General features: G+C 46.4%; 4 protein-coding genes across 4 annotated transcripts; 2 read left to right on the top strand and 2 right to left on the bottom strand.

Annotated features, from left to right (window-relative positions):
* Window positions 1–1,773: 1,773 nt before the first annotated feature.
* On the top strand, window positions 1,774–3,071 carry N7518_005664 (uncharacterized protein; the record flags this gene model as incomplete). The annotated part of the gene is made up of 3 exons (XM_057186591.1): window positions 1,774–1,821; window positions 1,915–2,203; window positions 2,263–3,071. The coding sequence occupies 3 exons, from the start codon at window positions 1,774–1,776 to the stop codon at window positions 3,069–3,071; spliced, it is 1,146 nt and encodes a 381-aa protein (XP_057043361.1).
* Window positions 3,072–4,496: 1,425 nt separating this feature from the next.
* Window positions 4,497–8,055, top strand: N7518_005663 (putative SNF2 family helicase; the record flags this gene model as incomplete). Its single annotated transcript, XM_057186590.1, has 12 exons — window positions 4,497–5,252; window positions 5,313–5,333; window positions 5,385–5,469; window positions 5,528–5,609; window positions 5,668–5,787; window positions 5,839–5,996; window positions 6,054–6,153; window positions 6,230–6,317; window positions 6,374–6,551; window positions 6,604–7,451; window positions 7,511–7,687; window positions 7,756–8,055. The coding sequence occupies 12 exons, from the start codon at window positions 4,497–4,499 to the stop codon at window positions 8,053–8,055; spliced, it is 2,913 nt and encodes a 970-aa protein (XP_057043360.1).
* Window positions 8,056–8,425: 370 nt separating this feature from the next.
* On the bottom strand, window positions 8,426–9,561 carry N7518_005662 (putative cell wall organization protein/glutathione transferase (Gto3); the record flags this gene model as incomplete). The annotated part of the gene is made up of 3 exons (XM_057186589.1): window positions 8,426–8,587; window positions 8,640–9,104; window positions 9,166–9,561. The coding sequence occupies 3 exons, from the start codon at window positions 9,559–9,561 to the stop codon at window positions 8,426–8,428; spliced, it is 1,023 nt and encodes a 340-aa protein (XP_057043359.1).
* Window positions 9,562–10,666: 1,105 nt separating this feature from the next.
* N7518_005661 (arsenate reductase ArsC) lies at window positions 10,667–11,071 on the bottom strand (the record flags this gene model as incomplete). The annotated part of the gene is made up of 1 exon (XM_057186588.1): window positions 10,667–11,071. The coding sequence occupies one exon, from the start codon at window positions 11,069–11,071 to the stop codon at window positions 10,667–10,669; it is 405 nt and encodes a 134-aa protein (XP_057043358.1).
* Window positions 11,072–11,339: the final 268 nt, after the last annotated feature.

The following is an 11,339-nucleotide window of genomic DNA, read 5'->3' as shown; positions in this document are numbered from 1 at the left end:
CCCTCGATTACATTTACGCACCATTTACCACTGCCCATGACCATTCCATGATTATCTATGCTAGCTTGGTGAAACCGATGTACAGGGGCTCGTGATTTTCTCTTTTCATTTTCCATCCACAGATCCCACGGCAACGTCGCACTTCCCCTCGAGAGAACGAAATACCCATTTCCTTTATTTTTTCCGCCCCAATGTATTTGCTCATGCCCTTTCGGCAAAATGATGCCCGTGTCCAATAACTGCCCCCTACTCCTCCGCGTTTGAGCCTTTGCTGCGTTGGCTTTGGCTTCTCTGGTGTGGTTTTGCTGCATCTATTACCGGGTCTTTTCTTTTCCTCGCCCCTTCATATTTTTCCCGGTGTTCTTGAAATCTCTCAAGGGGCAATGCGTCCGTGCTGTGTATTCTGTGGGTCTGATGAGTAGAGTCCTGAAGACCAAACCTGGGGTTGACAATAATAGGGTGATGGATGGATGGTCTTTAACTATGACTTTATTGGGTCTCTGTTCTTCGCTAGTTGCCGATAGATCCATGCTTTATTCCATAGGTAGCTGACCAACCTCAATCTATCCATCCCTTTTTTTGAAACCGGGCTCCTTGTAAAATGTTCATGCTGAAATATAGGTAATATGTCTCGACCCAATCTCAAGTCACGTCCTTAGGAATTTCTATCCTGTGATTATTTTACGCATCGCTTTCCTTTATACTGTTAATTCATTTATGCCAAAGTGGTTCTAGTGTGTTCCCTTTCTAATTGCACATACTACACATCCTATAATCTTCTCGGGATTCAGTATCTTTGTTGATTATATTTGTATCTGTTGTGTTTGCGGGTCTCCCTTGTGATCTGCTTAGACTTATGTGAACGTTCACTATAACTACACGTACTACCGATCTATAACTACGCATAACCAGGTACACCAGTACCGTGAATTAGCACATTTCAATCTACAGCAATGACTTGTTCCCGCTTTATTAACCTCATTATAATATTATATGTCCGAAAAAGGTAATATCATTACAATAATGTGCATGCTATGTATGATGTCATATAAGCCCACGTGATAAGCCTTGCCCCTATCGATCTATAGACGAAGTATAACATGAGCATGTATCATTTTAGGCCACACATGAACTTCAGACAATATAATTATCGTTCATGATTAGAAATCAATAAAATACTTTCAAACTTGAAGTGGCCTGCGGAGTTGGAGTCCATATAGTATAAAAAACCCTGAATGCTAAGATGGTGAGAGTTGGAGCCACCAAGAGCGACGCGTACGACGACTAAGCACACGAAGAGTAAGCGTAGCTAGCGACCTTCCCTGAGATATACAGTCCAATTTTGTCTTTGATCCCTTGTCTTCCTTGTTGTCACCCGACATAGTGCCGACGAGACCTTGTACACCACACTGTGCAGGGTTGGTTGGGCCACCGAGTATCGAGGACAGCTACAGTTACAGCTTCAAGTTGCCTCGTGTTTTAATCCAAGCAGCCAAGTATATCCCCTGTGTTGACAAGCCTTTGAGCCTCGTTTAATCCCATGCTAACATTCTTTTTGAAACAGGCAAGGCGCTTGAGCCAACCAGCGAGGACCAATACTTGATCCTTCAAAGCAAGAATATTGCTACATTCTTTCCTAAAGGTATGCTCTCTCCCCAAAAGCTTTACAATTCAGACAGATTGGTTACCTGGAGACATTGCCAATGGATAGACTCATCACATCACTCGCGAAGGGCATTGTATGCTAATTGAATGGTGGAGTAGTCTTTCAAGATGGATCCCGCGGACGTGGAGGTGACCATTAAAGTGGGCGATGATGGGGTAAGTATGTCCCGGCGCCTTCCCCGTTTGCGCGCGTTGTCCATCTGTGTCCCAGCAAGCTAACGCTCGACGCTCTCCGCGTTCACCACCTAGCTCGCCGAAATCCAGACGAACCCTGCAATTCCCTACGTGCTACCCTCGGTGGAAGACCACTTCGACCAAAACCCTTTTGTTGCGTCTGTCTCTACCTCGGCAAAACGCAAGCGCCATCCAGCTGAGGAGAGCATCGACCCTTTTGCTGCGTCTGTCTCTACCGGGGCGAAGCGCGAGCGCCATCCAGCTGAGGAAAGCATCGCACCTTCCCCTTGGTACTTAGCTTCTGTCTACGGCAACCCGCTGTACTCTACACCTGCGGTCGATGAGTCTCGTCTGACTCGGCTTGGTAAGTTATTTTGTTTATTCCCAAATCATTAGACGGGCAACTCATTTTTCTGAATCCAGGAACCGAGGAGACTGAAGAATCTGAGTGGTTTCCACCCCCCAAACATCAACTTCATTCCGGTTCGATGGCTCCCCTACAGCCCCGGGAGCTACCCGGCTCTCCACCCAAGACTAACCCCAACTCGCGCGTCTGGGAATCTCACCGTCCCTCGGGCCTCAACTTTACCATTTACGAAGATCCGCAGGACCAGGAGACCCCCAGCCCTCCGCAGCAAGGGTTCCACTCCATGGAAGAGGATAAAGAGAACATCTTTCTCACTCAGTCTGACCTCGAAACCTCTGACGAAGAAGAGGGAGACACTCCGTCCAACCTCGCTTGGAACGAAGCTTCCACCGGCCCCCGCGATGCCTTTGGTCTCCCACTCAACCGCGAAATGTCTGATTTCGTCCCTCCCCGCAACACCCCGTTTAGGGAGCGCCCCATGCGCCATGGTCGAGAGGTGCTGCGAACCCTCTGGGTTGATGAGACACAGGTCCCCGAGGAAGATGATAGTGAACTGCATGAGGAGAGTCTGACCAACGCCCGGGTTCGAGAGGCCGTGCAGACTAGAGGTAGCTACCAACTAGGACGAGCTATGGCCCGCTCCAACCGTTACCAGCTGCATGAGGATGCCCGTGTTCAGGCACCTACCAATTTCCCCAGGGATGTTCGCCGCGTCCTTGATTTCCAGCAACCCGAGTATCATCGCTCTGTTACTCCCGAGCCAAACGAGGATAGCCGCACTACTACTCCTGAAAAAAGCGAGGAGGATCTCCAGCAGGGCCACTCGGAGCCAGAGCAAGAGCTTGAGCAGGACCAGGACCAGTAGTCTGGATACAAAGGCCTTCGATCTAGGATCGTTCGCGTTCTGACACTGTTGTGGCCTCACCATCTCGACTCTATTTTGTGCAAATCTTCACTTCATTTGGCACAATCTGCAATCTTCAGGTTTATGTCCTTTCTTCGGATATGCTTTCACGATTCACGGCATGTATGACCAGCTTATTGATAGTCGATGAATCTTTGCTGTTATTTTCCAAGTACAAAGTGCATTTTGCGTAAATATTCTCGTATACCTAAGTGGCTTGAAGAATAGTCTTTAAGATCGGCCAAATTCAACAAGGTTTTCTGGCCCACACATCTACTCAGAGCTTGATTTTTGTCTTATTGACAGGTTATAGGTGCAAGTCCCTTACAGGTGATTCTTCGGAGAGCTACCATTATACAAGCAGAAGATGAATACTAGAAGCGTTATTCTGCTATAAGTGACATTAGATAAGGATGTACGATATATATTTTTAGATTTTGAGACATATTTTCCAATGTCTTTAAGATAACGGAGATATTGATACAATTCCTATCAACGAGGTGAAAGAAAGAGATAATAAAAGACATATTGATCAACAAGGTACAAGATATGACAGTAAATAGAAAGCAAACATCGATTTGTTTGCTTAATAGATATGCTATACTCTCCGATCTTAACGTGAAAGCCTGATCTTGTGTAGGCGAAAGTGCCTGTCACCTAGACAGGTTCAATAGCAATAATGAGTTCCAAACCTGAAGCTATTTACGCTTACTGAATAGGCAATTCCCTGTCTTAGCGGGAATATAGATATTTTTGCTTGTTGATTCTCACTCCCTCCAACACATCTACATGCGCTGTCTATTTCTCACTCACCTCAGGGATGTAAGGTGACAATCAAAAGTTTCTCTGCATGGCAATTATATATTTTTTGCTTTTGGGGTATCTTTCATTCTCCTTATATCTTTGTTCTTATGATCCTACACTTAGGCACCCTCAACCTGGCTTCATTCTCGTTCTATCGACATCTATTCCATGTCGGCCATCAATATCTCTCTACTATATGCCCAATCCGTACCTCTAAACCCTTCACTCTACTCGTTACCATCAACCCTTCACATATCTATTCCTTAATTCCCTGATTCTATCATCTCCACGCATTCTATGTTTCACTCCGCGAAGCAACTCTTCTTATCACCTCCGTTTAACTCCGGGGTCATTTCTATCCTCTGTGTTGCTACATTCGAATCCTTGCTTCCTCTCTGAGCTAGCTCACCGAGCTATTTTTCCTCGTCCCCTATTTCTGATTCGCACACCCCAATTTTCTCTATTCAACCTTGTTCACTCATTCTCCTCAGCACCACCCATCATCCATCCATCAATTTCAACATGCAAAGTGCAGTCAAAATGAAACAACCCACTAAAAATACCAAAAATACTACGAACACAATGGAGGCGGTCCTAAAAGATACTCCAAGTCCTGTCGATGGCATGGAGGTGAAGTCCGAGCCAAAGGACCTGACAAACAGTCCGAGCAAGTTTCCAAACATGGAAGTCCATATCCAAGGTGACATACCAAATCAGAAACTGATCACCACTTACTTCTGCCCGAAAAAAGCCTTGAAGCAAGATGATCCTGTGCCAGAGAATTTCCCTAAGGAACCTGACGAGGAATCGCTGGATAAAACAGGCTCGAACCATGTCTCCGATGATGAGGAGTCTTCTGGCGACGAGGAAAACTGTTCTGATGAGGAGTTCAAACTAGCCTCAAACGCGGAGTCACTGGTGGATTCCGAGCCCGAGCCTGCTGAATCTTCTAGAAATGATAGTGATTTTGACCCCATGGAATGTTCTTCCAAGCCAGTGAAAAAAGAGATCTCAAGCAAAACCAAGCGAAAACAGCAGGAACGAATCTCAACCTCATCGAGTTTCATCGAGAAAGTCAAGGGTCTGATGCATAGTAACATACTCAGCGGCGCAAAGGCCAACGCCAATATACAGCAATTGACCCCTGTGTCCCAGCAAAAGAACAAGACGACAGCGCTCGCAGAGGAAGTTGCGAAGCTTTCAATTGAAGACCAACCGCAGGCTAAAAAAGACGCGAATTCATTGATTCAGGACTCGAGGAAATTCGAGCCCTCGGCGTCAATCATCAACATGAACTGGAAGGTTAGGGGTCTCAAAACACTGCTGAAGCACCATCAGGTTCGAAATCTTGATCTATCAGGTTCAACTTGTGATATATGTGACTGACTATTGAAACAGCTCAAGGCCGCTGCGTGGATGGTAAGTTCGGCATTCTATGTTATAAACATAGTACCTAGCTGACGTGCATAGCGCAATCGCGAGAGTTCGGCGGTGGAGCCAAATGGAGGCTTGCTCTGCGACGAGATGGGCCTAGGGAAAACGCTTACAGCTCTCGGTAAGAACGAAGAATATCATGTCACCTTGAGAAGTCAAAATCTTACATTTTCCACAAGCAAATATCGCGAACGAAAAGTTCTCAAATCGTTCAAAAGCCCCGACTCTGATCATTGTCCCGAGAAGCTTGATTGCACAGTGGTATGTCTCACTCTTCGACATAAAAGATTAATGTGAGTGTTACTTAACTCGGTTATAGGATCGATCAAATCTCTACGCATTGCGAGGAAAGGGTAAGTAGAGACGTTCTCGAGTATTACGCCGGTGCACGAACGAGCGAGAGCGATGTTGTGAGAGCGATGCAAAAACGGCTTATTGTGTAAGACATTTGAAGCAGATTACTGTATGTTTCATGTCCCTGACCTTATAGGATCACCACATATGAGCAAGTCTGCAGTTCGCATCCGAAGTTGAAACCACCAGTCATGACCAAGTCTCCCGAAAAGCTTGAGGCTTGGAGAGAAAAGGAATACTATCGTAGAGCTGGACCTTTCCATAAGGTTGAGTGGCACCGCATCATTCTTGACGGTATGTACATGACTTATAAATATATCCAATGCGGTTGATACTAATTCGACTTCGCAGAAGCTCATTTGATCAAGAACAAAGATTCCGCAACCTCTATCGCTGTCCGAGCCTTGAAAGGCAAATTCAAATGGGCTATGAGCGGGACGCCGTTACACAAGTAAGAACTAGCCACCACTTGGGCATGGCAAGCTTTGGAATGACTGAAGTCCTGAGTACTGACTAAATGTTTCTAGCGGGGTGGAAGAACTTTACCCATATATCCATTTCATCTTTACATCGGAAAGAATGGAATATGACACCTTCCTGAAAAAATACTCCAAGGTTAGTCTTGTGGAGGGAGCCTTTACTTCAAAATCCAAAATTAACATTCTCTATAGGGGTTGGATAACATCCTTGAAACTGTCCTACACCGCAGTACATACAGTACCTGGATACTTGGCAAGCCCATTATCACGCTTCCGGGCATCAATAACCGAGTTGTAGAGGTCGAACTTTGCCCAGCTGAAAAGTTTCTTTACAGGGAGATTCAGGATCTGGGCATTGCAATGGTCAATGGTAGGTCTGACATTAATAGCGAAAGAAGCTGAGCGTTAACACATCCCACAAGGGTCTGCCGATACAAAACAGAAACAGAGCAAATGCATCTTGGCCGTTATAACAATGCTGAGAATGTTTGTGAGCCATCCGCTCCTCGCCCAAAAATTCCTCGAGACTGCGCTCAACCAAAGTGTCATTGCAAACCTCAAAAAGATGGTACAAGCAGAAGGCGTGGCTAAGAGCGCATCAGGGGTCATCATCAACTTAATTCTCGGTGTGGGTGACAAGGTCGCTCCTCGACCAAGGCCTCCAGGAGACTTTTCCGACCTCCAGGTAAAATTTTACGAACACGTGGAGCGCGTTCGCGAAAACGAGGGAAAACACTACCAAGTCATATGCAGAATATGCCCTCATTGCACAAATATCGCAAATGAGAAGGAGGCATTCGTGGTCACATCCTGTCATCACCTTTATTGCAAGGGGTGCTTTGATGCACTACCCGACCAAAGTGGAAATACCGATACCGCCACCCGCATCTGCAGCTCCTGCAAAAAACCCATCAAGGAGGCCGGATACTCCGACGATTCACCAAAGGGCTCACCAAAGAAGAGAAAGCAGTCCGTGCGGAAGGGAAATGGCAGGAACGTCTTCAAAAAGCGGCGCCAAAAGTTATTCAAACAACAGGTTCTACAAGATCCATCAGATCGCGAGTGGGACGAGCCCAGTGAGGATGAGAGCGATTGGATTTCGTGCATTGGGGATCGTATGCCGTCAGCGAAAACCACAGCGGTTCGGAAACTCATCGCAAACTGGGTGCAAGAGGATGAAAATGTCAAGATCGTCATCTTCGCTCAATTCCTGAAGACCATTCAACTTCTTCAGTTCATGTGTGAGGAGGAGGGCTGGAAATATGCAACCGTACGTCAAGACTGGTAAGAGAAAAACACCGAGCCACATTACTAACAATGCCAATATAGATTACAGGGAAGGTGTCGCCAACCTTGCGTGATAGGCAAATTGAGCAGTTCAGCAAGGAGAAAGATATCAAAATCATGATTTCCTCCCTGAAGACTGGCGGTGTTGGCCTCAATTTGAATATGGCTAACAAGTGCATCCTTGTGGATCCCTGGTGGAATGAAGCGATTCAAGATCAGGTAAGGAAGTCTGGACTCAGATCCTGGAAGGGTGAAAGGCTATAGGCAAGCTAACAATAAGTTGCTAGGCGTACTGTCGTCTGTACCGCATCGGACAACCTCGCTTAGTGGAATACGTCCAAATTGTGGCAAAAGGGTCCATTGACTCGTGGATGATCGGTCTGCAGAAGGAAAAGACCCGGAACATCCATCGGCTGTTTAGCACGGAGTCGCTTAAGCAGATACTCGGTCCCTCTGGGGATATTCGTGAAGAACCGAATGGTGCATTTTCAATTTTCACTAGTAAGGGAAACAAGAATGTCCACACCTGGACACAGGCTGTTGAATCGGGGATCATTGAAGAGGTGAATTCTTCCGAGGATGGTTAGGAGGAGGCTACCCGACAGCCGAAGAAGAAAAGAAAACCGAAAAAATTAAGATAGAAAAGAACAGAGAGGACCAGGGAAAGTGTGCAGAACGATGGATTGAGCAGTTGCAAAGGACATTGATTTTTAGGATAATTTCGCTGCCCAGCTGGGCTTGCTTGGATGCATATACATTCATTTAGCATTCGATATCCTCTGTTTATGAGGCGAAAGTATGCCATCTATGACTCAATTTTCCAGTATCATTGGATGTATTTTGTGCTCCTAGGTTCTATCTCAAACACTGACATCCAGAAAAAAGCATTCAAAAGGCACAACCCAGACACGACGTAGATATGTTAATATCAAACATCTTGACAGCCAATATTAATCACTACAGATCAGGAATTGTAGTTTCATAATCTAACACAGAGGGGTGCTTGACCTCGCCGACAGCCAACTTGCTCCAGTCCTCTTCGAACCCCTCCTCGACGTTAGGGAAAGGACCCATAGGCGTGATTGCCTTTGGATTGATATCCGCATGACTCTTTGTATACTGTATCAAGTCAGTTGGTGTCAATTAGTACCAAAAAGGCATGTCAACATACATTCTCTTTGATATGTAGAAAGTTTGTCGAGTCTCTCGCCGCTTTAACATTCCAATACATGCCCTTGAGCCAGTTGTTTAAAACTGGATAATCATGTCGGATGGTGCCTAGGTTGCACTTGAAATGTTGCACATACACCGTGTCAAAGCGGATCAATGTTGCATACAACCGGATATCCAGCTCAGTTAAATCTCGACCGAGCACAAACGGGCCTCCATTATTTGCAACAATCTTCTCGAGTTTGTTCAGAGCCCCAAAAACAGGAATGACGTTTTTGTCATACTCTTCCTGCGAGGACGCAAAGCCTGCTTTATATACTCCAGCATTGACATCAGATTGCATCCACGTGGTGACTGCATCAATTTTATCGCGCAGATATACCGGGTAGAGGTCAATCGCAGCGAGCGATGGTGGAAGCAGTTCATTGAAAGCCGTGGGAAGCCATCGAAGAAGTTCCGCACTTTCCTAACGACGATATATCCGGTCAGTACAACGTTTACTCGCCAAGATCCATTAGGTGTTATACATTGCAAATCGCCGTTCCAGTCTTCGTATCCCACAGCAACGGCACCGAATACCGCCCCTTGTAATCGGGGTCGGCTCGGAAATAGACTTTGTGCAAATAGTCTTCGCCAAACAGGTGATCAACTGTCGCACCGGGATACTCATCATCAGAGACCGGGAATCGCCATCCTGGCCAGCCTTTGGCGTCACCCTTGGGGTATGGCTTGACAATGCTGATGTCAATGAATTCGGTCAAGCCTTTCAGATGGCGGACGAAATTTACGCGATGGGCGAAGGGACAAAAGAGGCCAATATAGAGGTGGTAGCGGCCTTTCTCGGCGGGGAATTCCTCGCTCGGGATGACGCCATGCCAGCCGTCAGCAGTTGCGGGCTCGTGGATTGGGGTTTGGGCTGTCATGGCCGATGGGACTTCAATACAATTAAGCAATTGGGTTCAAATTTCGACGTAGGTAACTTCGGAGTGTTGAGTTGTTCAGGTGTAGTAGTGTCCACCAGGTAGGTGTCCAGCTCTTTGATTGATAACGTCGTGCGGAACTATCCCGCTATTGTGGACCTCTAAACATCAAAATCTAACCGTGGAATAGTAGACAGAAAACCATTTCTCAGCTGCTCAATCTCACATACACCAGGCAACTCGACGTTCAGGCTAATGAACAAAACAAAAACATAAACATACAACAGTGAGGATTCGCTGGTGGTCACCCACCCAACTACTAACTCTCCGGCGTGTGGCTTATGTGCACTGCACGTAAGGGGCACCTAGCTGCACTACGTCCGAATAAGAGAATCATTAGGGACTATACAAATGGGCTCAGCCATCCGACTATCATTCATGATATCTCATCTCCCGCTCTTGGATTGAGCGATTACTCTCTCTTTCTCTTCTATAGTGACAGATAAAAGTCCGATAGCATTTAGATCTCTCTGGGTATGGTTTTTTTCCTACCGGGTTTTCCATACCACTAGCGTGAATGCGAAAGAGACCTCCTTATGTTTTGCTGCTCTATAAATGTTATGTTGGGGCCTAGTGACCTTGTTTTATAAAAACCGGTTCATGAATGTGCATGTTCTTGACTAGTATAGACCATCGATCTGTTTATTTTTGATGGCCTAGGCGAATCATTACTCGAAAAATGCTAGCCAGATTTGGCACTTAGCCCTCTTCTCTATCTAAAAGATGCCAAGCATTTAATAAATCACCAAAAGCCTGCGCGGAATCGCTGAATGGTGCACCGGTGAGCTACAAACATAGAGCTAGTAGTAGTAGAGATGGCTGAAGTTTCTGGCAGCAGCAAGGGTGCGATCATAAAAATCCTCTTTAACAGAGTAGCGAATACTAACGTGAACAGTATCAATTCTTCTTGGCATTGATTTCTCGTATGTGGTATGTAGTATAGTACTGTTAACTGCCGGCCCCACCCCACAGCTGTTCGCCAAAGCACCCATAACAATCTATTGAATAGTGGTTCGCAGCTACATTTGGGCATCATCCTCCAATGCGTTCAGAAGGAAGACTGGAGTTCGATGATGAGTCCCTCGATACGGTGACGAATTTCGTGACGGATGGTCCGTACAGCATCTAAGCCTTGCCCGGCGGGATCGTCAAGTTGCCAGTCGAGGTAGCGCTTGCCAGCGAAGAAGGGGCACGCATCGCCGCAACCCATAGTGATGACAACATCGCTGGCTTGAACCGCGTCGGCCGTGAGGATCTTGGGGGTTTGGTTGCTGAGGTCGATGCCCTCTTCGCGCATAGCTTCAACAACCATGGGATTGATGGAGTCGGCTGGGGCCGACCCGGCAGAGCGGACTTCAATAGTGTCGCCAGCAAGATGAATGAGGTAGCCGGCGGCCATTTGGGAGCGGCCAGCGTTGTGAACGCAGACAAACAAGACGCTGGGCTTAGCCATAATGTGCCTATCTAGTAATCTTGTGGGCAGTCGTCGTGGAGCGGTTCGTTGAATGTGAGGGACGAGATTGTCAGGGTAGTAGTACTTGGCGGGTACAATTGGCAAATGTTTCTTAAGATAATCATGAAGCGAGAATGTATTGATGATGCTCTTGTTTTCGTATAAAATGAATATAGGCAGCGCTTGGGTTTTATATACTACGTGTTAGCTTGTAAGAGAGGGAACTCAACAAACCATTGATCTAGAACATTCTCTTTTCTACTAGCGG

Source organism: Penicillium psychrosexuale (genome assembly GCF_028828465.1).
Source record: "Penicillium psychrosexuale strain IBT 29551 chromosome Unknown utg000003l, whole genome shotgun sequence".
Lineage (NCBI taxonomy): Eukaryota > Fungi > Ascomycota > Eurotiomycetes > Eurotiales > Aspergillaceae > Penicillium > Penicillium psychrosexuale.
The sequence above is the reverse complement of the archived record's forward strand: the minus strand, read 5'-3'. Positions and strand labels throughout refer to the sequence as shown.